Source organism: Nestor notabilis, unplaced genomic scaffold (genome assembly GCF_000696875.1).
Source record: "Nestor notabilis isolate BGI_N333 unplaced genomic scaffold, ASM69687v1 scaffold33364, whole genome shotgun sequence".
NCBI classification, from domain to species: domain Eukaryota; kingdom Metazoa; phylum Chordata; class Aves; order Psittaciformes; family Psittacidae; genus Nestor; species Nestor notabilis.
The window spans coordinates 1-24,089 of record NW_009925696.1 but is presented as its reverse complement, the minus strand read 5'-3'; the positions used below and the strand labels follow the sequence as shown (position 1 = coordinate 24,089).

General features: G+C 42.1%; 1 protein-coding gene across 1 annotated transcript; it reads left to right on the top strand.

Annotated features, from left to right (window-relative positions):
• Positions 1 to 773: 773 nt before the first annotated feature.
• Positions 774 to 9,462, top strand: LOC104404677 (bifunctional heparan sulfate N-deacetylase/N-sulfotransferase 4-like; the record flags this gene model as incomplete). Its single annotated transcript, XM_010013168.1, has 5 exons — positions 774 to 948; positions 1,906 to 2,076; positions 4,178 to 4,287; positions 8,965 to 9,067; positions 9,231 to 9,462. Coding segments are annotated over 5 exons (679 nt in total), but the record flags the coding sequence as incomplete, so codon positions are not given.
• Between the last annotated feature and the right edge of the window lie 14,627 nt (positions 9,463 to 24,089).

Here is a 24,089-nt window from a genome sequence, read left to right as displayed (position 1 = left end):
TGTCTCTCCTCTGCAGCCCCGTGTAATATGCAGAGTAAAAGACCAGCCTCTTGGAGACTCCTGCCAGGCGTCACCGAAACTGGCCTGCAGGTTCCAAAGTCAGTGGGGTCCTATGCAGAGGGTGAGCCCTGCATACTTTGTTTCCATAGACAGGACAAAAACAGTTAGTCCCACCAAAACTGGAAGCCCCAGGGTGCTCGGTGACACCAAAGGGACCAAAAAACACCTCCAGAAAAATTTCACCATTTGCTTCATTTGAATTCTTTACCCTTTCAGCTGAACCTTCTCTTCTATTTTTAATTCCAATCAGTTTTAAGTGGAAAAGACCATTCAAAGCCAAAATTCAAATTTTACATTCTGAAACCATCTAAAAGGAAAGATTTGTTGGTTCCAAAATTAAGCATTTTAACAATGTTAAAATTAAATGGTTGACAATTTGAAGCTTTTCCCACTTTCTTCTGCAGCTAAAACTGAACTCACTCCAAACTGGTGAAAGTTATCCCTTTGACAATGAACTTTTAGCAAAAATGCCATCCATCAAAGGAAAAACCTAACTACCTGACTCTGTGGAAGCTTTAGCTATTACCAGTACCATGTTAAGAGCCAAGATATGTTCCCTTTTTTCCAGTTCTGGAGTGAGCTGAGAAATTTAATTTTGCTTCTTGAGCACCATGTCTGAAAACCCACCTTTCCACCCACAAGGAAATGGGAAGCAGAGAGATATGACCCTTTCGTTATTTTTTCTAATTCTAACCAGTTCCTTCCCCTCCCAGGTACATGGATTTCTTCCCCACTCCCTCCAACACCACCACTGACCTCCTTTTCGAGAAAAGTGCCAACTATTTCCACTCTGAGGATGCCCCTAAGCGAGCTGCTTCCCTCATCCCCAAGGCCAAGATCATCACCATCCTCATCGACCCATCTGATCGGGCGTATTCCTGGTACCAGGTATGGACCTTGCCTTTGAGAAATTGGTGGCAGGGGATGATGGCCAATATCCATGCAAATTTGCACAACCCCTTGAGCAAGAATTAGGTTTACTGCAAAGCATTTGCTCTCTGCAGAAGTGGAAGGATGCTGAGTGCCAGCTTTTGCAGTTGGCATCTGTGACACCAGTGTCATAAATGATGAAACTTCTCAGCACAGAGCTGCCACCAGCTGTAAACAAACAGTTTAATCTCAATTACAACTGACACTGCATGGAGGAAAAGCAGTGCTCCTTGCCCAGGGGGATACATGGGGAAAATGAGTATAGCCTAGCTAGAAAATCAGAGCTCTTCTCTTGATGCTGAGAATCTGGTACCTCATCCCATCCTCCAGCATGTAAGCCAAGCGAATGTGGTGGTGTACATGTGTACACAGTGCCTTCTAAAGTTTCCATGGAGTTAAAAAGAGCTGTGTCTGAAGAACTGGTTTTTTTTTTTCCTCTCCTTGGAAACAAAAGAAAGCCTGTTGTTTTTCTGAGGAAACTCTAGGATGCACTTCGTCTTTTACCAAGCCTACGTCTTCCCATAACAAAGTCTAGTCTACTTAAAAAACATATTTGTAAAATATGCTGTAATCATACAGGTAAAGGGAATACTGAAAGCAGTATGTGAAAACACGCACAAATTAATAAAGTTGCAATCAGAATAAAATATGCCATTTCTGATAGTGTTACGAGTTCTGCAAGGAATGAAACATGGCCTAGGGCTGCAGTCTGCACCCTTTTTTATAGCTCACTTTCACATTGACAACTGTAAAGGTGTGAGGTGCAAAGCAGTAAAAAATAGTGCCTATTTTGGCAAAATTTGGCTCCTCAGCTCCCCTCCCACTGCACCAGCACAGCCCTCCCAACAGATCTTGGCAGGCTCATGGGTTCATCCTCAGCATCCTTGTGATACCTGTCTAAATATCTCCCATTAGCATCAGCGATCCCATGAGGACCCTGCTGCCCTGAAATTCAATTTTTATGAGGTCATTACGTCCAGCCAGTGGGCACCCTTGGAAATAAGGACCCTCCAGAAGAGATGCCTGACACCCGGCTGGTATGCTGTCCACATCGAACGATGGTTAACTCATTACCCTGCTTCACAGGTAATTTTCAACCTGTCATTTAAACAAGCTCATCAAAATCCCAAAATGAGTATGGCCTCATCACTATAGGTGCTGGGATATTTCCCACTGCAACTCTGAGCTGATAGGAAATGCAGTTTTAACATGACCAGGCTCTTTGGCAGAAGTGTGTTGATTTTTCTGTTTTCTGATGGAAAAGATGCAACAGGAAAATGCTATGAACTGTGGCCACTTGGGCCTGTTGGGGGACTTCGGGGATTCCTTCCAGAATCAGCCAAGGTTGTCAAGGCTTCTGGGTCCCAAGAAACAAGCAGCTGCAGCATGAGACATTGTGGGAAGGTTTGACAAATTCATTTAGAAAATGGCAGGGCTTTAGAAATTGCATTTCACTTCCCACTCCCTTTCATAGAAAATTCCACATTCATTTGATCCTGATCTGGAATCAGCTTTTCTCAGTGTTACAGCAGCAATTCCTTTTTTTGCCCTCATCTTCCTTCAGATGTCTTACTGAATGTAAGATGTCTTCAGATGTCTTTTATAATCTTTCCCATGAAAAATATATGTAAACACACAGACCTAAAGAATATTCCCATTACTAAAAAAATTGTTTACAGATATAAACCTAAAGCAAAAGTTCAGTGCTACAAAATAGACACATGGGCACTCTTGACCCATGGATGTGGTCCACAGCTCTGTTCACAAGTCCACCTACTGTAAGAAAAAGTTGTAAAAAGGTATTTAAGGAGCAAGCATAATGCACAAGTATCATCTCCAGAGATTACTCTATGTGGGACAGAATTTTGCTGAAAGGAGGTAGAACTGAGTGTTGCCTGTTTAGTCAGGGACCTGGAAATCCAAAAAGGAAACAGAAGATCTGTCTTTTTGCAATCCTCCCTTTTCCTTTTATACAGTCTCAGCTGTACTACAAAGAGGAGAAGCAGGTCAATCCCATTTCCAGGAGAAAGGAGAAAGTACTTTCTTCTTTCGTCTCTGGCCTTCTACTCTTTCATAACAGGGAAGCAGTACTGCCTAGAGCAGCAAAGGCTGTCCCCAGGCAGTGTGGCCCTAGGAGAAAACAGGGTATGTCTCTTCATCTCCACCACAGTCCAACTTCTTCCTCTGAAGCACAAGGGGCTGTTCTGGCAAACTTGGAGCGTGCAAAGGATGCCAAACATCCCATGCCCTGTTACCTGTGCTCCTTCTTTGCCCTCATCCAGGGCTGCTGCCCCTCTCATGAAGATTTCTCCCCTTCTCTTCCAGTGAAGAGCCACTGCAGCCCTCTTATTAAACATTCAGGGGCACACTGACATCTTCCTTGTAAAACCGGTAACCACTCATGTTTCATGGTTACAGTGATTAATTTTACAAGATGCACAACAAAATGCACTCTTTCTCAATAAGATGCACAGAAAGAGAGCACTCACAGTGCTTACTAATGGGCACTCAGTAATGTGCATTCTCTTGGCTCGTGCACTCAAAACCTTAATAATTGATAATAAGCTTTCACAATAAATATAAACCACATCTGCCTGAAATAGTTATTAGCAATACTGCTTGGTACTCCATGTCACTTCTGATACACTGTCTTAACATTTGCTTGAGGAGGTCAATGTACCTTTATGTACATCCATCTTTCATTAAAAAAAAAAACAAAACAAAAAAACCCCTTTGCTAACAATTTTGCAAACCTGTATGGTTGAGAGGCTGGTGGCAGGTTTAAAATAAATTGCCAGAATATCACTTTTGAACATGAAATTGAGTAGCTTCTGAACATTTTATTCTAAGATATACATGAGCTTTGTTACTCACCTTCCATGCCAGATTTCCTACAGACACACTATAAACCTCAACAATAATTTTACATTCCTTCCTTATCTCTTTTTCTCAGAATTCTCTGAGACTCATGTTGGCTTGTGAGATTTAACTGTTGCATTTGAACAATGTGCATGCAGTTATAAAGTGCCCACCTATACAAATTCAATAGAATAAAGTAAAAAGTATATCCAAAAGGAAGCTCAGCCGTACGATTGTTAATAGCACCGTACAAAGTCACATGCTAATTTAACCCCATGCTGTTAGCCTTAGTCGTGGTTCTAAATAACTAGCATTTTTACCCCTACAGTTGCTTATTATTGATGGACAGCAGCTAAGAAGTGACCCAGCTACTGTGATGGATGAAGTGCAGAAGTTTCTTGGAGTCTCTCCTCATTATAATTACTCTGAAGCTCTAACGTGAGTCTGTTCCTTTACTCTCTGCCCTACAGGATCACGCTGTACATCCCCACTCGATCATTAATTACAATCAAATAAAAAAAACCCAAACCATAACAACGATAATTTTGCAAAGCTCGGGGTTGTCTAACACCCATCCAGTTTTCCCTTAACTTGCACATATACTAACTTGCACATTACAGAATTGATGACTGCATACATTCCCACACAAACTCTACTTTGCACAACATCCAGAACAAATACCTACTCAATCTGTTGTATCAGATGCAGAACAAACATACAGATTCATGTAAAAAAACATCCGCTAAGTTTGAGTGTCCGATCTGAGACACCCAGGGATTGTTTGCTATGGGTACCTAGTTTTGCTTTCACCACTGCACCATTTAAAATGTACATTCTACTGGGGTGAGTTGTGCAGGTAAGAGCTCAGCACACATTTGCACAACAGACTGTTGAACATTATGCCAGTCTCCAGAACGTGGAGACCACGTACTGTTAGGTGTGAAAAATTTGGCTTACAGGGTTTTAATCATATTCCTGTCAGAGTCTAATGACGGATACTGGGTTAGACGTGCCCAGTATGAGAAGGTTTGTCTGGTCATATAGTTTCTTGATCATTTCTTTTAATGTGGACCGAACATATAATTTCCTAATCCCATCTTCATATATGGAAAGCCCTTTGATTGACTTCCCACAGCCTTTGGTTCAGATCTAGGAAAAGCAGCTATGATGAGCCCAATCACATTTCTCCCCTCGCTACCTGGAGGGTGAAGCTTTCCCCATGCAAGGGGTTTAATGGCCTGTGTGGCTCTCCGACTCTTCTCAGTTCCCCACAGGAACGCAGAGTCTCTGCAGGGGTGGGAGTGGGCTGAATTACTCTCTCCCCTCTTAGGCTGGCAGAAAATTGTAAGAAGCTTTTGTACTGAGCCTCTACATAGGAAAAGCATCATCTCATGGCCTGAAGCGCTGGGCTGGGAGAGCCCTGGAACATCCATGCGCTGAGAAGCCTGGCACTGCAGTGGGGCATTTTGCCAAGTCGGTGTGCAATCAGAGAGCATGAGCCTGCATGTGGGGTGGGAAATAGAAAAGCCTGTACCTTACCTTCCCTGCAGGCTGGTACCAGGAAAAGTGAGCGGAAAAGGAGACCACAGGCTTTCCACCAACCCCACACTGCCTCCTCTCTGTTCATGATTATTGTTTAATGTCTCCTCCACCAGGAGGGTTATGGTTATTTATACAACAGGTCTAAAGTGAGAGTTGAGTCCTTGCTAGTCTTTGGGCCTTAAGAATGTTGCTCTGCCAAAATTTTTTTCTAGAGGAAAAATTTTAGATTTGAGAATGCAATTTTTTAAGTCATTAGTTTCCAAAGCAGCTGAAATAGGGGAGGAGCTTGAGTACACAGCTGAACTACTGATCTTTGAACAACTGCTGCCGCACATCTGCAGTGCCTTCTGCTTGGGCTTTAAAATACACACCCACATACATATATCTTCTTTTCTGTAACTAAATTAAAGCCAGCAGAGTCACACACCAGGAACAAACTTCAGCCTCCTATTTGTTTGGACAGGAAAAATGGATTGTAAACACAACTATAAAATTATGCAATCACTGTTTAGAGGCATCAAGAATGCAAATGTGCTGTGGGAGCACACACTTCAGTACAGATTTAGGATGGAATTAAAAAATGCACTGAACAATGTAGTTGCTTTATGGTAGGACTGTCAAAGTAAAAAAGATTGCATAGGATTGCTCCTAGTCATTACTGCCTAATAACTGTACACCACACATTTTTAAAGCTGTCACAAAGCAGCCTGAGGACCCAGACCTGCAAACACTAGGCAGCAGCAAGATCATCACCCTGAGTAATTATGTGAACATTTTATAGAAGAGTAAAATCAACCCAGGCAGAAGGAAAGTCCTAATCAGAGCCAGGGGAAGAAGACAGCAGAGGGGAGACAGAGGCAGGGCTTGGGCATCTGGAGAGAAGTACGCATCATGTCAGGTTAGCAAGAGCCACAGCTGAGATGGGCAACTAGGTCATTGCTTCTTACACACACTGCTAAAGAGGACCTAGATTCAGACTAGATACAAGGAAGGCATTCTTTACAACGAGGGTGCTAAGACACTGGCACAGAGAGGTGGTAGGTGCCCCATCCCTGGAAGTGTTCAAGGTCGGGTTGGGTGGAGCTTTGAGCAACCTGGTCTAGTGGAAGGTGTCCCTGGCACATCACAGGGAGGCTGGAATGAGATGCCCTTTAAATGTCCCTTCTAATCCATCTGTGATTCTACGATTCTATGACCTGAGCCATTAGAGTACTGAAAAGAAATGAGGAAAATCAGGTAACGTTGCAAGGCTTTTACATGTAATGCCATCAATAGAAAGACATTAGGATCCTCCATAAAGTGCTAGGAGAGGGAAACTAGTCAATGGTCTGCATGAAGTTCCCACTGTGGCACTGAAGAGATGTTTCCCACCTCTTCCCCTCCCAACTCGTTTTCACATGGAGTGATTGATAGCTTAAAATTTTAAAGTATCTGAACTTAATGAACAGAAACCTAGGACAAAATGCCTCTTCCTCCAGCCTGGCTCATCACACCATGCTCTGCCCACAGAGGCCCACAGAGGCAGCTCTACATCCATCAGCCTCACAGGGGAGACTTCCCTTGTTCTCCCTCCTGTGAAGAGCAGGAGGAAAAGGCAGTATTAGAGGAGTGTGCTTAGGAAAATGTTTTCTCTTGAAGCACTGCAACATTTTGTCAGAGGATTAGAGAAGGATCCTCTTGGTGGCATTCCTTATCTCTGCCCTCACAGGCACCCACCCTGCCTCTAGCATCAGGTACTGACTTCCCAAGAGGTGGGGTGAGTGTACAGGTGTCCAGGTTCAGCCCTGCACCTCCCACAGCCTCACTCTGCAAAGAAAGAGAAGATAACCAGGCCTGGAAGAAAGGCTTCTGCTGACTGCTTTAAAGAGCTCACTTGTAACTTTAGCCTTAAAACCATCACTGTTTTCAAATAAATACTTCCATTGTGCCCAATTATGCCTGAGCGTTTCACAATGCCTGAACGCAAAGGATTGAATACAGCCCTAGCTGTCTTACCCTCTTTACCCCTACCCAAATTTGTTCACTATGCTCCTTCTGAGGCAGAAATATTGTCTGGGGCACAGTTTTGCAGTTTTTCTTTCCCAGCACACTATATTGCTGCTTCTCTTGTGAAATTAGTGCAAGACAGCTCAAGTACTTCACCATGCAATGAGCAGATGGAAAAGGCCAAAGCAGAAATAAATCTATCATGGATATATCCATTTAATCAATGATCTATTTATTTTTAATTGATACAGCTACTGAAAGAATTTAGGGAACAAGGGTCAGGCCTGCCATAATGGGCTGGGCAAGAAAATAAATGTGAAGAAGGTTCATCCTTCTCCAGAAATCTGTTCACTTATGTACAGTGGCAAATTGCAGGTGCACCCCTGTTGTACAGCTAGACCTATGGCAAGAAGGTAGTCTGTAACTCATTAACTCCCAGTTCCAGCCAATTTTACTTCATCCTTTTCAAACATCTGCTGAATAGCAGAAACTCAAACCTTGCCAATGTTTTATGCATGCTGCAAGTCCTGCACCAATAAACTCAATACTTAATGCTGCGTGTTGTTCATTCCTTAGGGAGTATGTGTTCTAAAGCCTTAATCTAAAATTCCTCTATCTTTGAATTTTAGACATCCAAATCAAATTGCGTATTTCAGATAAGACTGCTAAGACAGTGTTTATGCTCTAATGCCACCTTTGGAATGAAAATTATATTTAGATCTAATGATATGGAACCACCAACTTCTCAGGTGCAGTTAAATTACCACCAACCAAACCACAGTTCTTTCAGTAGACCTGAACATTGCATACTTCACTCAAAAATCAACGTAAAATCTGCCAATATTATATTTCTCATCATTTGGTAGTCATACAACAATTACTTTTCTGTACAAGTAGACTTAGGGACCAAACCATGCCTGTTGAAGCCAGCAAATAGAGCCAATTGCCCTTTTTAACCCCTCTCACCTCTACAGTGCTGACCAGTGACAGCATCAGCTCCAGCTGAAGGATGGAAAGCTGTCTTTTAGCACAGCTGATGATGTCCTGAGAATACAGCATATCTAATTCCAGGGAAAAAGCTGATTAATTTTTTTTCACCAAAAGGTTCTTTTCAAGTGTCAGTTGATCAAAACATTACCATCCTACAGGGATACACAGAGCAGTTTGACACTAACAAAATCTCTGACCAAAACCAGACAATAAAATATGAGTGACAGACTGGACTGGGGCTGTGAAAGATCCTTGAGACAGAGGCTCAGGACCTTGACTGGCATCCTACAGATCAACACTTAAAACTTGTACCCTATACGCTGGACAAGAAGAATAAAAAGTAGCTAAACTACCTAGTGTAGGTAAAGCACAATGTGAAAAACCTCTCACCTTGAGCCACACCTAAAGCAAATTTGTGGAAAAAACCCCAAATTTCTGGAGCTTTCACACGACAGGAAAACTGTTTCCCACTCTGTCCTCAGTATTTCCATCATCTAGAGAGATGTGGGCAGCAACACTTGTTGGCTAACACTGATGTCTTAGTATCTGGGAGATTCTTCTGTAGTGAGGTCTTTAAAAAGATATAATCCTCTATAGGTTTGACCCTCAGAAAGGCTTTTGGTGCCAGTTACTGGAAGGAGGGAAAACAAAGTGCCTGGGAAAAAGCAAAGGTCGGAAATACCCACCAATGGACCAAGAGGTAAGGGCTTTCCAGAGATTCAAGTTAACACGTTTTAATATTGACCTTGTGTTTGACTCCTAAACTAGCCACACTGAGCCCCTCACTGGGAGCAATGCATAGCTCCTGGATGGGTTTCCTTCTTTGACTGTTGTTTTTTTTCTTTTTTCCCCATTCTCATCAGTCTCGAGCGTTTCTGTCGAGCTACTACAGAGACCACAACGTGGAGTTGTCCAAGCTGCTGCACAGGCTGGGGCAGCCCCTGCCCTCCTGGCTGAGACAGGAGCTGCAGAAGGTCAGGTAGCACGCAAGGGCAAGGGACCCAACTAAGGACGATTTCCTTCACTGTCAAACCCCTTGCGTCTCCAACTCACTTGTGATCATCAGTAGAGGACCTCATGAATAATGCTCTTTCTATTAAAAAAAAAACAAAAAACAAAAAACAAAAAACCCCACAGAAGAATAACACCCACCCACCCCCTGACAACTGTTTATATGCACGTGCTGACAGATATAAGCATCGACCCCTTTTGTCAGCTTCCAGGAAATAATAGAGAGCTACATGGCATTACTTTTTCTCCAGACCAGGATTTGTGCATAGCCTAGTTCCTCTGTTCACCAGGAAGTACCAGAAACTGTGTGTAGGATGGACTGACTTCAGCGTACATGACAAACTGCAGTCTGTCAGGACCTGTGCAAAGGATGGGAACATCTCTCACTGGACCATGAGGTTTGTCATCCACTGGGATTTTTCCATGTTTGCTTTTGCTGGGTTTAATCCCAACCCTGCAAATTCTCCTATCATTTTATGGGGGGATATTCATCACTTTGCAGTCAGGATCCCTAATGATTCTGACATACGTAGTGTCAATGCACCGTCATTGCTTTCTCTACAGCAAAAGGTGGGCTAAATTCTCACCTAACCTGTTTCCCTGAGATTCCATTAATAACTGATGACAATCTGTGCTCTTTCTTCTGTTGCTCTGGGATTTTTTTTCCCTTCACAACAAGATATACCCTGATTTACTGGAGTCATATGGGTGGTTGAGGTGCAAAGCAGCGAGGTGATGTCCTCCCAGATCTCAGTGAAATCCATTGCCTGCCTCATGGTCATAGCTGCTTTGTCACCCAGAGAAGGTTTTTCATCGCATCTGTTGGCTTCCTACAGCAGCTGTGACAGAGCTCCGAGATGTGAGATCATATGAAATGTTTTGTCACAATGCCAAGGAACTATTCAAAACACTCCAAAACCTTTTAAAGTCTAAGCAGGCCATGCAAGCAGTGTACTGACAATAATCTAATACCAACAATTTTGTTTCTATCTGGAAAGCTGTGGTTTTGCTCTGAAGCTTTCAAAGTAAGCAATTAGGTTAGTCAGCTAGGGTCTCGGTCTGCAAGCTATTACAGAAAACAAACTTTAATGACCAAAGGTTAAGGTTTTGAAAAAACAGTCTGTTGAAGAATAACTGCCTTCTACAGACTTTAATGGAGTTGAAAGGACAAGCATATCCACTATGTATGTATCACATACATGATGCATAATTTTTATGTCTGCATATCTACCTACAGTATCTCTAGATAAGACATACACGTATACATATCTGCGTTTTGTGCTGATGAAAGGGTGATTTACCAGAAATACAGTATTAAGAACTGTGCTTTCTTCCCAGATTTGCGTGGGCAAGGTTGACAAGACTGGGCACAAACTTGCTGGGAAATTTAAGCCTAAGGAACAAATACAATTTAGACATTTTAGCATTTAACACTTTTTCTCAAGAATACCAAAGCTGGCAAAGCTTTGCTACATGTTCTTTATGTAGCACAAAATAGTGCTGCAGGTTTTAGTTTTCAGACTTCCCTGTCTTAGTTCCTAGGCACAAGCCATTTCAGGTGCTGCAGAGGCTTTGTGCTTTCCCCTCTGCATGAACATGACCCCTAACTCCTAACTCAGGAGACAGAACTGGACTTGGGGTTGCACCCTGAATTCAGCCTAGTGAAAGCTAGCCTCAAGGGAGCGCAAATGAGCACAAATCACAGACTGTCGTATTCAAGAGCATGTAAATGAATTAATTCAGGCTTCAAACCAGCTGATACATGTAGATATCCAACTTAACTTTTCCAAATTCCTAAATCACGAGACTGTCCACCAAGATAATGACACTTGCTTGTCCTGGATTGGCAAGCCAAATTCTTCCCAGAGCTGTCCTGCTGCCACTCGACATTGGCACAGGGTTTCCTCTCCTGTCCTTCCTGCCACAGGGTTTCCTCTCACCTGGCCTCCATCACTTTGCTCCACCACTTCCCACCTCAACATGCGTGCCTGCTTCTTCCTTTCACACCATTCCAGTTCTTTTCTCAGTCTCAGCACAGCCTTGGTCCAGGTTCCTCACCCATGTGAGGAGCTGGCACTGCCCTCCTTGGTCCACAGAGGAGGGGCTGAGGTGCAACCAGCACCAAGGACATCCACAAACACACAGAAAAGCCTCAAAGACAGTCTTACATTTCCTTTTAAATATTGAAATGGGATTTATCTCACATAATTGAGACATCTACTTTATTTTATAGGTGATGAAGGGAAATAGCACTTCTAGGGCACCATTCATCTCATCACAAAGCAGACTTCTTAAATGAGTGAGATTAATCTTGCTTCTTCCCCTCTATTGATTGTAAAAGGACAATAGACAACTTGCTCGGAGGAAGAGCTCAGCTGTGATAAGTCTAAAACTAGGTGATCTGAAAAGGAGATGGTATTTCATCTCACAACTGAAGATGAGAGGAAGCTGTGAGGGTCTGAGGGAAGATTTTGATTTTGATTTCCTGAAGTAATTTTTCTAGTTCCTGTATTTTGACCAGGAGGACTCTTCAAAAAGAGTTGGGGCAAACCAAGAGCCAAATAAAGGGAACCTTATGGGGGAGGAGGGGCTGGCTTTTTTAATTTATTATTATTATTACTATTTTTATTTGGCAGGGGTGTCAGTTACATACTTTGTTGCAAATTCACACTCTTAACTTTTAGCACTGATAATGCCAGAGGTGACTAGTCTGATGAGAGTTTTGGATAAGTAAGGCTTGGTCAGAGAAGAATAGCTAAATCAACCATTTGATAACATTTTCGCTGCTAAAATGCCTTAGAATTGGCTCATCATTAATTAAAAGATGACTTCATAGCTTCTAGATTAAAAGCTAAATAAACATAAAATTGGTTTCAGAAGTTTTTCAAGGAAATGAGACAAACACCATAAAATGTGGGAAATTACTTCTTGTTCTTGGCTTTTCATTTAAAAGAAAAAATAATTAAGTCTTTCCAACTCTCAGCTCTGTAATAGCATCATGTCCTTAGAACACACTGGGTATTTTTATACCACATTGTTATTTTTTAAGTTTGAATGGGCACCACATTTCCGAGAGATCTCGTGCTCCATTGAAAACCAACATTTGAATTGAGTTCATTATGTGTCATATAAAGATGAAATAACAGTATTTCAAAGTTTCATTCTTTCCACTTGTAATAGGACCCATCAACACAGAATTTCTCTGGACCACTATATTATAGAGAAGCCTTTGTGAACTCGCTGTAAATGATCTCGATTTCTTTTATGCCTTTCATATTGCTGACCATGTAATTGCTGGGATTCTTAAAGACGAGCAAAACAAACGCAATAAAAATGAAACATTTATTCATGGCAGGGGGGCTGTAGCTGGGAAGGAGAATGCTGGCCCTTCTTTGCTATTCATAAGCTACAGGATTTGTCCCCACAATACCTCCATGTGGTGCAGGCTGTAAATCAATGAGTTTTACTTCGAGGAGGGCTGCAGTTGCAGTTTGCTCCCACTGCCCCGGAAATACAGGTTCCTGCAGAGGTTTACAGGCACCTTGCCACACCTGACCTACTGCCTGTGCAGACTGGCGGGAGTCTATTAATTCCAGCAGACCCCGGCTGCACCCAGGAGGCGGTTTCACAAGGCGCAGCCTGTGTGATTCAGGTGTCACGTAGCCCCTGTCACTGCTGAAAATCCATCACCAGTTTCATTTCTATTACTGAGTCGTCTTACCCCCACCTCTCTCGGCCAGTGCTCTGCCATGGTTGGAGCCACAAGCCATCCTTCACCTAAAGAACTCTCGGGCTGTCCCACTTCTGGTCTTGGCATACCATGCAGGTCCCTGTCTGCTCCATACTCCCAGGCTATGAGAAAACCCTATGGGCCAGACAGAGGTGTCAGGGTCTATAGCAGCGTATTTGATGATTAAAGGAGAACTGCATCCCTCAGAAAACCAAGCTTGTATAATTAAGGTTGTCTTTGAGCAAGAAGCAGTCAGAATGGAATCCAAAACCTTCTAAATTATGCATTGACCTCTCAAGGTCAAAATAAAGTTGATGGATTAACTGCTCAAATGTGTTTTCTAATAAAACAAATTTTCACTCTGATAGGGAATCAGACTGACGAGTGTCCCCAAAACAAATTAAGATGGCAGAATAATAAATTCCTGGGGGAGGAAAATTTTGCGTAATCAAAGTGCTGATGGGTCCAGACTCTCTGATGTGATAATAAGGCGGTGGGGACGTGTCCTGAACACAGAAGCAGAAGCTGAATGTTTTCGCCTCTTCCTTCCCCCTCCTCCTCTTCCTTCCTATTGGTGTTAAACTTTAAGCCAGCATAGTGCATCTGAAACACACACAGTGGGCAGAGCCCATGACACAGGGGAACATTACTCATCTCCAGCTCGATCAGCTGAGAGTAAGTTAGATATAGGGTGCTCCTTTCCCCTAAGCTGGGCCACCTTTAGTTACACATCAAGTCATTTAGTTTCTATCAGTAGCAAACTATGTGTTTATAATGGGTTTCCAATTGATGTTTACAATTGGAGTGTGAGCATGTGACAACTGTGTAAGAGGTACAACACAGGTATATAGATCAGGAGGGACCAAGTGTCTAGTTATATCGTAGTTAAGTGAGATTAAGATCGCCACTGGTGTCAGAAGCTCTCATTGCACATCCAATTCAACTTAGCCATTTTAGCTCTCTGACTGCAGTGCCTACTCTTTCTCAAAGAGTTGAAATGTCATAAGATCACCTCACTATCTTTACCCTCATTGATATCAGATAACGCAATTTAGCTTCAACAGTTCAGTCTGTCTACCATTATATTAGTTCATACATCTCTGCATAAATCTGTCAGGAACTGTCACCTCAGAGACTTTTGTTTAAGTGTATGTTCTTGGGATGAGAATTTCCCTGTCAGACAACATTTCTTATGTTCTCTTTATTTTTCTCTTCTTCCCTTCCAGTTTATCCTTATAGCATGACTGCAAAGGTGTGGACCTCCCTATGGATTCAGTTCCTCTGCCACTATCCTATCTAGAAAAGCTGCCAAAACTAAATAAGGATTTGCAAGCGACACAGATTCTGAAGTATTCAGTGCTCCAGTGACTGGATAACTTTTTAAAGACTTCTTATAATTTCTGTAGTATTTCAGTACAAAAGATATCCTGATAGAGCTGAGGAAAAACTCTGTCTCGCCCAAGCTCTTTTCTTTGCCTTTGTTTTTTTTGGGTGTTTTTTTTTGTCCTTTCCCCTCCTATGTGACAACAGCAAATCCACTTAAACAAGTATTTGGTGTTGAAGAAAAAGGCAATCAAAAGAAATCTGGATCACTTGAAGTATTTTTTGGGGGGGTGGGGGTAGGGGGGGTAAGGAGGGTGGGGCCACGAGGAAGGTCAAAGACTGTGTTTGCTAGAATTGTTTAAAATATTTGATGTGCACACACCTTACTATTGGTTCTTCTCACTGCCACAGAATAAAAACTTCTGAAGGTGTATTATAGAGAGAGCTTTTCTTCTTTCCTCAAATCCTCTTTCCCATTTTCTGAGTCAAAATCTGCTCTTCAGTAACCCCTGCCATATAGTTCTAAGTGGTGCACTAACTCAGCTTCTCCTGCCTCATCAGCTCCTCGAGGCTTTCACCCCTCCTCGACACAGCAGCCCCAATGCCATGGGATTTACAATACCAGCACTGGGAGTGCCATTGCCTGTGTCCTCTGCCTCCCTCCTCCTTCCATCTCCCAGGCAGGGAATATGAATTCAGGCAAGTCTGACACTCAGATGTTTGTTATGCTGTATAAGACACAGTTACAGGCCTGCCTTTCAAAACTGTGACCCGCCTGCCCTCAGTGAGAGGTGTGGATATTCACACAGCCCTGAGTAGACTTTTTCTCTAATTACCACACCAGTTTTTTTTATCTCTGCTCCGTTTAAGGAACCTGAAAAACACCCAATTTCAGCCGATGCAAATCACCTTGAAGGTGGTTCAAACCATGCACTCAGCATGATGAGATAGTGATTTCCGCTCCCCCCCCGCCCCGCTCCCAAATACCATAATGCATCTACTTTTTATTATAAAATATTCATTTGCTTTACAGATCTATGTCACAATGAGGTTAAATCATACCAGAGTCAAGGATTCTTAGTACAAACCTTACAGAATAGCAAATCATGCCTCACTAGAGCTTTTATCATTAAGCAAATCAGAAATGACACTTGTCCTGGGTTCAGCTACAGCAGCCATTTTTTCTCCTTAAGTAGCTGGTGCAATGCTGTGGTTTTGACTTTCAGTCTGGGAACAACGCTGATAACACCCATGTTTTTAGTTGTTGCTCAGTAATGTTTACTCTGACCAAGGACTTTCTCAGTCTCATGCTCTGCCAGGGAGGAGGGGAAGCCAGGAGGAAGCAGAGGCAGGACACCTGACCCAAACTGGCCAAAGGGGTATTCCATACCACAGCACGTCATGTCCAGTATAGAAACTGGGGAGAGTTACCCGGAAGGCCCAGATCGCTGCTCGGGTCGGGCTGGGTATCGGTTGGTGGGGGGTGAGCGGGTGTATCCTCTTCCCTTGTTATTTCCCTTATCATTATTATTATTAGCAGTAGTAGTAGTGGTTTTGTATTATACCTTAGTTACTGGAGTGCTGTTATCTCAACCCGTGGGAGTTACATTCCTCTGATTCTCCTCCCCATCCCTCCGGGAGCGGGGGGAGGAAGAAGTGGGGGGAGTGAGCGAGCGGCTGCGTGGTTCCAAGTTACCGGCTGGGCTTGAACCATGACAACACTATAGAATCTTAATACCTGGTTTAGCTTTTTTCATACTTTCAGACAAGGGAGACATGGTAGGTAAAATTTTCAAAATATTTTAGGACTTTAAGTATGTTTCTAACAATAAATAAATAACTAACTAAATAAATAAAGTCACTTGTAGGGCCTTAGAAACTAAAAAACAATCAGCTTTCTATCATAATTATTTGGTATCAATGCGGTCAGACAGGCACTTTTAAAAGCCCTCACAGACATTCGCCTGTCTGCTGCTCCGGATCCCAAATGCCTTTATACATCTAAATTAGAAGATTACTGCAGGAGAAAGAAAGAAAAAGAAAGAGAAAACAAAACAAAAAAAAAAAGTAATTTTTTTCCCCCCTGTCACTGAGATGTCCCTGTCCTTTCTTGGCCACCTCATGTATTTCCTTACTGTTCCCTGAATGGGAAGTAAGACATGTGGAAACTGCATCTGAAAGTCGCCAACAAACCTGAATGGGTTTTGCCTAAACCAGGAATCTTTCCAGGGTCCATCAAGTTTCATGCCCGAGTTAAACAGTAAAAGGATAGTCGAGTTCTTACCAAAATTTCCCAGTTCTATTAAGTTCATTAAGGTTTGTATATTCCCTTCTAGCTTCTGGAATCAGACTATTCTGCACTCCCAGACCACTGGAAACCTGGGAGCACTAAATAAACTTCTGAGCTCATCTGTTTGCGAAAAGAGTTTCTTCTACGTGCAGTTTGTGAGAGGGGAGAAAGACCAATTTTTTTTTAAAAGGACGTAAATATCCAAATTCCAGTTAGAAATTGATTTATACAACTACAGAAGTGAATTCTACATGTAATTTATACTCTTGTTTGCATCAATGAAGAGTTAAAGACTTCCTAGGGAAACCAGATTGCTATTTGCATTTCAGTCAGCTGCAGCTGTTGGGTGAGGAGAAAACCATTTAAAATATTTAAATAAACCCATATCTGCCACTTTGGGTTTACAAAGCTGTTTGTCCCAATACAGCTAACTGTAACCAAACATGGACTATTTTCACAGTACTCTTATTTCTTTGGGAAAAGGAACGTGACACTAATGTACAGATCTGTTTTCATCGCAGAAGGTCAACCAGCGTTACGAGCTGGTAGTTAGAATTGTCCTGGTTTTTTTCAGAGATTATTTTCAGCCAGAGGAAGGTCAGCAGTGGGTGGAATGGGATTCTTTTATCTAAGATGCAATTCCATAAAGTCTGCTGGGGTTGAAAAACGCACTTTATAATTTGGGAGATAATTGCATGGCATTCAATTGACTTTGTACTTGCTACTTTTCTAGCTGTGGTGTATGCTCTGCCATCTTGCAGGACTTATCTATAAGACACATTCCCTGTTGGGTAATTTAGCTTCCTTTCATAGCATGATCAGAACTTCAAGAAAGAGCTGGATATACGAGGGGATGAGTTTTTACAGAACTTACTGTGAGGCAGATATTTATTTACAGAATTTTTCTTTTTTTTTTTTTTTTTTCTTTTGGTGTGGTTTTTTTTTGGGGGGGGGTTGTTTGGGTTTGGGTTTTTTTATGTGGTGGGTTTTTTTGGGAAGGGGGGGTTGGTTTGGTTGGTTGGTTGGTTTTTTTGTTTGTCTTTTTTTTCCACTGTGTTTGCCTCGGCCAGGGAATCATCTCAGTATTAATCTGCACACCCTCCAAAGACAGGCAATTCCCAATTAGCATCAATGATGATTAAATATTCTTACGAAGGAAAGAATAAACTCACCAAAGGAAAATGTTGTTTAATAACACTGTAGTTACACAGCACATTTTCCTGCAAAGCTTTGTGCAATCACACCAAGTAAGCAAAGAAAAATTGTTCTGCAATGTTAAGCATTTAAAATTTCATAAGCAATTTGTTTTAAAAAAAGGAAGAAGTAAAACCCACATTTTGGGTACCCCATCATGACTAAGGATTGAAGGAACCCAGTGGTTTTATTGACATGAAACTCCCCATGCACTACGTAGCTGAATAGATCCCATACCAAGACCCAAAGACAAATTCTCTATTGCTCAGGTTCTGTGCTAGGCAAGGGAACCCAAACCATGCCTTCCAGCAGCCCAAGACACATCTAGAACAGCACATCATGAACTCATGGTTGAGGAGGTCCTACATCCAGTGCTCAGGCTATATCTGGCACCCTGTATCTCTATTCCCCCACAGTTCCCAGATGTAAAATTCACCAGATCAGCTGCTGAACACTCATGTCAAAATCTACAGACTGAAAGTGGATCCCTGCTCCAAGGGGACCTCTGATCTGCCCTGCAGGGTTGGGAAGGAGACTAAATCCTACCAAGTCCCTGAGTGTTATCACATCCACAACTGAATGAGATTTCTCTATTGCATCTGGTAATAAAAACTAATATTAACTGAACCAAAAGCTTTTTATATAGGAAAATAAAAATATGTATTGAAATAGTCTTCACTTACATTTATTTATTATACAGATATACAAGGCTTAATTTTTTTGTTTAAGGAGAAAGTTTTCTGTCTTAAGTATTTGTTGTTTTCTCTTCTCCTGAAGGGCCTTCTTCCTTGCTACACTTTAGCCTGCTTCCCCCTCCATTCCTTCCTCCCTACCCACCCTCCTTGGGACTACTTCTCATCTTCAAGATCTATTATTTTACCTCTACATTTCAATACCAACTGCCTGCCTTTCTGTACTAATTTCTTCTGCTCCTAACTTTCAGGGGGAAAAAAAAATGCAAGTCTCCCAAGTAAGCATCATCTTTCATTTCTTAAGCCATACTCACTTTAATTAAACATCCTAGTTAATTAAGACAGTATATTTTAGGAGCATGCAGAGGCTTTCTACATTATTGTCACACTTCTTCCTCTGTTCAGATGCCCAGCACCATTCAGTGAAGCTACTCAGTTATAAAGCCAGGCAGAGCTGGATGGCACCCTGTGTAAATCTGCCACTATTGAGTTGGGAGCTGCAGTGAAATTATAAATTGTCATCTTAAGTAGGAAGAACATTTTTATGGATCCTGGTTCATCCTCTGCAGACTTCAGCTATTTCCAGTAACTGCCACACAGAACACACTAAAATTTGTCAGCTGCTTGGAAGAGAGAGTTGAGCCTGGAGACTTAATTCCCTTCAATCTTCTTAAAAGATATGATCCAATACCTCAAGATAAAAAACACTGCCAGCTTAGGAAGATACAGGGAAACAATCCAAAGCAGCCAGGACAATCAGGAGAGACAAGCCCCTGTGCACAACACTAAACCCCATTTTTCCAAAGGTCAGAGGCATAGCCAGGAAGCCACCTCTCTTCTTTCCCTCCGTGTTAGAAGAGCTGGCTGAAGAAGAAGGCTTGCCTGGATCACTGTAGGAAGCCATAGCGTAAGTGCTATAATACAGAACATGTTGTGGTCCTTCTAAAGCCGATTTCATGAGAAGCAAATTTCCTCCCCCCTCCAAGCTCCATGTCAGACAAGCTGAGATACAGAATTTTGACAGACATGTTTTATATTACTGACATTTTGCTCCAGTGTTTTTGCTCTGGTGTGGAAAACATCTGTATAATGGAGAATTTTTACGAGCACAAGAACCTGCTCAGCAGCTGAAGGTTTTAGTAACAGATCCTAAATCACCATTTCTGTAGTGCTGCAGGGTTTTTTTCATATAGCTCTGCATTTTCATAAACCCCAAGTACTTTTACTGAAGTCTTAGCACATTCACATAACAGAGCCCGCCACTATCTAGGCAATGAGGTCAACTGTGCAACAAGGAAAAGCATTCCGAAAGTCACAGAGTCTTACACTAACAGCCACACGCTAATCGCACACTGATCACTGCATCCACTCCAGCCCTGTACGAGAGGTGTGCATAGTGGACAAGCAGTGATGCCACTGCAAGAAGGGGCTGATCCAGTCACAGCACCCAATGAGAGAAAGCTATGCACACTCTCTGAACCCCAAACCCAAACATGTTCATGCGCAGAGGAATCCCAGAGCTGCTGCAGCTGGTCCTCTGCTCCAGCAACACTGGTGGGTGTCGCAGGCTGAGTCGGTAAGTGAGCTTAGGACAGAAGGAGAAGTCAGAAACATGGGCCTGCCTGTGCTACTTCTGTGACAGTCAATACACTGCTCTTTTGTAAAGGAAAAAGGAATTTCTGTCCTCCTGCACAAAGACCACTTCAGAGACATAAGCTCCAAGGAGAATGAACTGAAGCATTTACCCACAGCCCACTTTTTGCTCTCTAGTACCACATCTTCCATAAGACATCACTTGACAAAGTATTGGCTACTGAAGTAGAAGCATCCTTTACAGACTTGTCTTTCCCATTGACCTATTTAAATTTAATACTGGCACATTAAACACATTTTTATTTTACTCATTAAACAAGAATAATTCTGGATACTTAACAGTGACACAGTGAAGACATTATAAAATTTGGTAATGCACAAACAACTTTCATAAATACCCAACCTTAAGTACATCCATTTTCTATTTTTCTTCACATGCAAAGTTTTGCAGTCCTGCACCTTCAATTACAAAGCTTAGAGCCAATTTAAAGCAACTTGTTTGTCCCCAGATTCCATTTCATTGTGGCTGCCTTTTTCATTTGCCACCTGTTGATTAATTATCTTAATAATTTATTCCTTCCCAGCTCTGTTTGTATTGGTTCTGTCAGCTGGCTTTCATGTGACATGTGTCATTTCCCAACTAAAAAAGCCTATTCAAGCCCATACTTGTAGCAAATGGGCTTTGTGAACTTTGTTAGAGGGTTAAGCTTGTGTCTAATGTGAGAGGCACATGCAATGTATTATTATAGCAAGAGAGCAGGAGAAAATTGGTGGCAGCATGAAGTACCAAACTTCCCTTCAACAAAGGGAATTTAGCGGCAGTCAAATTAGATGTCTTACATTAAGAGGTACTTTCACAGGGACTAGAGCAGAGGAGCAACTGCCATGTTTAAATACTCTGTATTATTAAATGCTTCAGCAGCATTGGAGGAGGGTTCTGGTTTCAGACACGAGACAGCCTGCTGGAAGCAAAACCAGCTGGGCAGAGTTCCACCAGGAATTTCCATTGCTACAGTAGCTCCTGGGGTCTACCACATGCATCACCCCTGGAGCTGGGGTCAAGGAACAACCCGGATGTCCTGATCCATTTGACAGCTTGCAAGAGGGTTTTTTTTTTTTTGTTGAAGACTTCCTGGGAAAGCCAAGTTTTCTCCAGGAAGCTCAACTCCTTCCATTGTGACCTACACTATGTATGCTTCATTGCAACTAGCTCAATGAATTGCACCGTCACTCACCAGCTTCCCAAAATAATCAAACCCCATAGGAATCCAAATCTGATTTCAAAACCACTTCTCTGAAGCTGGAACCACTTGGGATATAAAAGCATAATCCTATTACAGTGGCAGAATTTAAACACTTTTCTCTTATCCGCCAGAGGAAAGATGACAGCAAGTGCTGTGATCGGATCCCTGCAGCACAGGAGTCGGAGTGGGTTGGAAATGCTCTGGCGAAGCCTCCTGGAAAGCCAGCTGTGTTGCTGTGGCTACAGCCAGGTCAGAGGAGGACCACAGCCAGATCTGCACTTCTAGCAATATGGGAAGAAGAAAATAGGGATCAAGGAAAAAGCTTCATTAATCTCAAAAATCCCAAATCACCACTTCAGGAATAAGAAGTATAATGATCTAAAAATCTTTTGGCTGATCCCAAGAATCCAGGATGAGTCAAGGGTCTTGAGTCATAGACCATGCAGGAAAATGCACTCTGCTGAGCAGAGCTGAACAGAATAAAACTGAAATAAGGTGATTAGAACTGTAAATAACTATATGTACTTGGAAAATTTTGAAGAGCTTTCTCAACTGCCTCAGCTGATAGTTACCAGATACAAACAGCACAGACCTCAAAGTCAGATACTGTGCCTCAAAGCACCAACTCAAAATGTAATGAGATATATATATATATAATGCTAAAAATACAGTTTCTTTGCTTTGTCTCCTTGCAGCATTGTGTGTTGGTGGGTAACTCAAGAACCACATTTTAATCACATAATTAACTCAACATACTAAAAGAGAATCTAGCATATAGCTCTGACAAAAACTGTTTGAAAGTACTTCACCTGAGCTACTTATTACACTGCATTAGCTCTTCTTTTTCTGAAGATGGCATTCTGGATCTTTATGTATGAGTTTGTGAAATAACTAAATAAAATATCTCCCTGAAATCTGCAGGCTGGAAAAAACCCCCAGTAACAGTGTACTGACAAGACACACAAATTGGGTAACTACCAACTCCATCTGCATTTAACACAAGGGATTTCATATCATCGTGCAGGTACTGTGCAGTATGGGTCATAATCAATTTATTTCCACAAAGCACTGAATTTAGGCCCCAGGCAAACTTTTTCCTTGCTGTAACTCTATTTGGCTGCAATAGAGCTGCACAGTCCACACGTTTGGCCCAGTGTTCCTGAAACTGAGATTGTCTTGTCCACTGTGGCACCCTGCGGAAATACCAAACCTTTTCTGCTTCTCCCTCCCCAGCACAGAGACCTCTCCATAATCCACTACTGGTTTGTACACAGCAGCTCTTTCACTTGTCCAAAGATTTTTTTTTCCTTATCCACACACCGATTTTTATGCTTTACATGAAGTCCAGCAGATCTGCCCTCCTCCCCCAGACATCCAGCTCTCAAGAGAGGGTCAACTGCTGCTGCTTCCATTTCTGCTAACAAAACTGCTTTCACAATGGGGGAAAAAGAAAAAAAAGGCCAAAACCAAACTCATCACTACTCAAACCACTACTATTAAAAGAAAAAGGGGAGGTGGGGAAAGCTTTGCCAAGACATTAGCTAGAATTTAGCCAAATTTAGCTAGAAATTAGCATGTATTCAACTTCTTTCTTTGCACCTCTAAATATGTTGCAAATGTTTAACAGCAGATTTCCAGATTAACCTTTCTCTTTTTCAGACTGGTGATGAGTATTTCTTTATGCAAAGGAAGAATGGAAACTGGTATAAATGTATCTATTTTTGCTCATAGAAAACAAAAACAGGGAGCCAAATCCCAAGATGGCCCTTTCTGTATGTGTGTGAGAGCAGCTTCAGGCACACCGGACTTCCAAAAAGCTGCTTTCCCTTGAGGTACTTACAAACCTACTAATCAATTCTGAGAATTTCAACCACTGCCATTTGAGAGAGGCATGTCTGAAGCACAGCGAGGACTGGAAAAAAAAAACCCCAAACAAAACAAAATGAAGGTCATCTGTGTCTCCTGAAGTGTTGTGAGTAGACAACTTTCAAGACGCCTTGACTGCATCCCTATTCTGTATACCATTATTGGCTGATGCCATTCTACTAAGCAATGGGAAATAGATGAGAAGATTAGTACAACGGCAACATGCTATGGATTGAGTAATTACAAGTCTAAAGAGCAAACCCCAGGTAAATGCTGTACGGCACTGTGGATTTTTAATCACTTTGGAAGGTGGGCACCATCTGGGGTGGGTCTCCAGGGAACCTTACCCCAACAGATGGGACTGGGTTTTTTTCAGATTTCACAATATTAGAACAAAAGTTCTAAGCCGCCAGGAGCTCCATGAGTGCCGAGTTTGAGAGGTTAAAAATAAGATTCCTCCAGATGCAAAGTTCCCTCGTGTGTCAGCCTTCATTTCAAAACCAGCCTAGCAGCAAAGGAGGCATATTTAATTAAGTGCAAGACAAGTCTGGAAAGCTGAGTTCAAGAAACAAGGAAGAATAGGATTATTATAATCCAATGAGACATAATTAAATGCAGAAATCAAAGGCTCCTAGTATCACAGAACTTGTTAGAGCCTTGAAGTGGGTATTTGCACTTTAATCTGACACACCACAGCTTCTTCCAAAAACAAAGCTTTTTCAGAAGGAATGAAACGATGACAGAGACCTTCATAAATCATTTCAGAAAAAAGGCAAAAT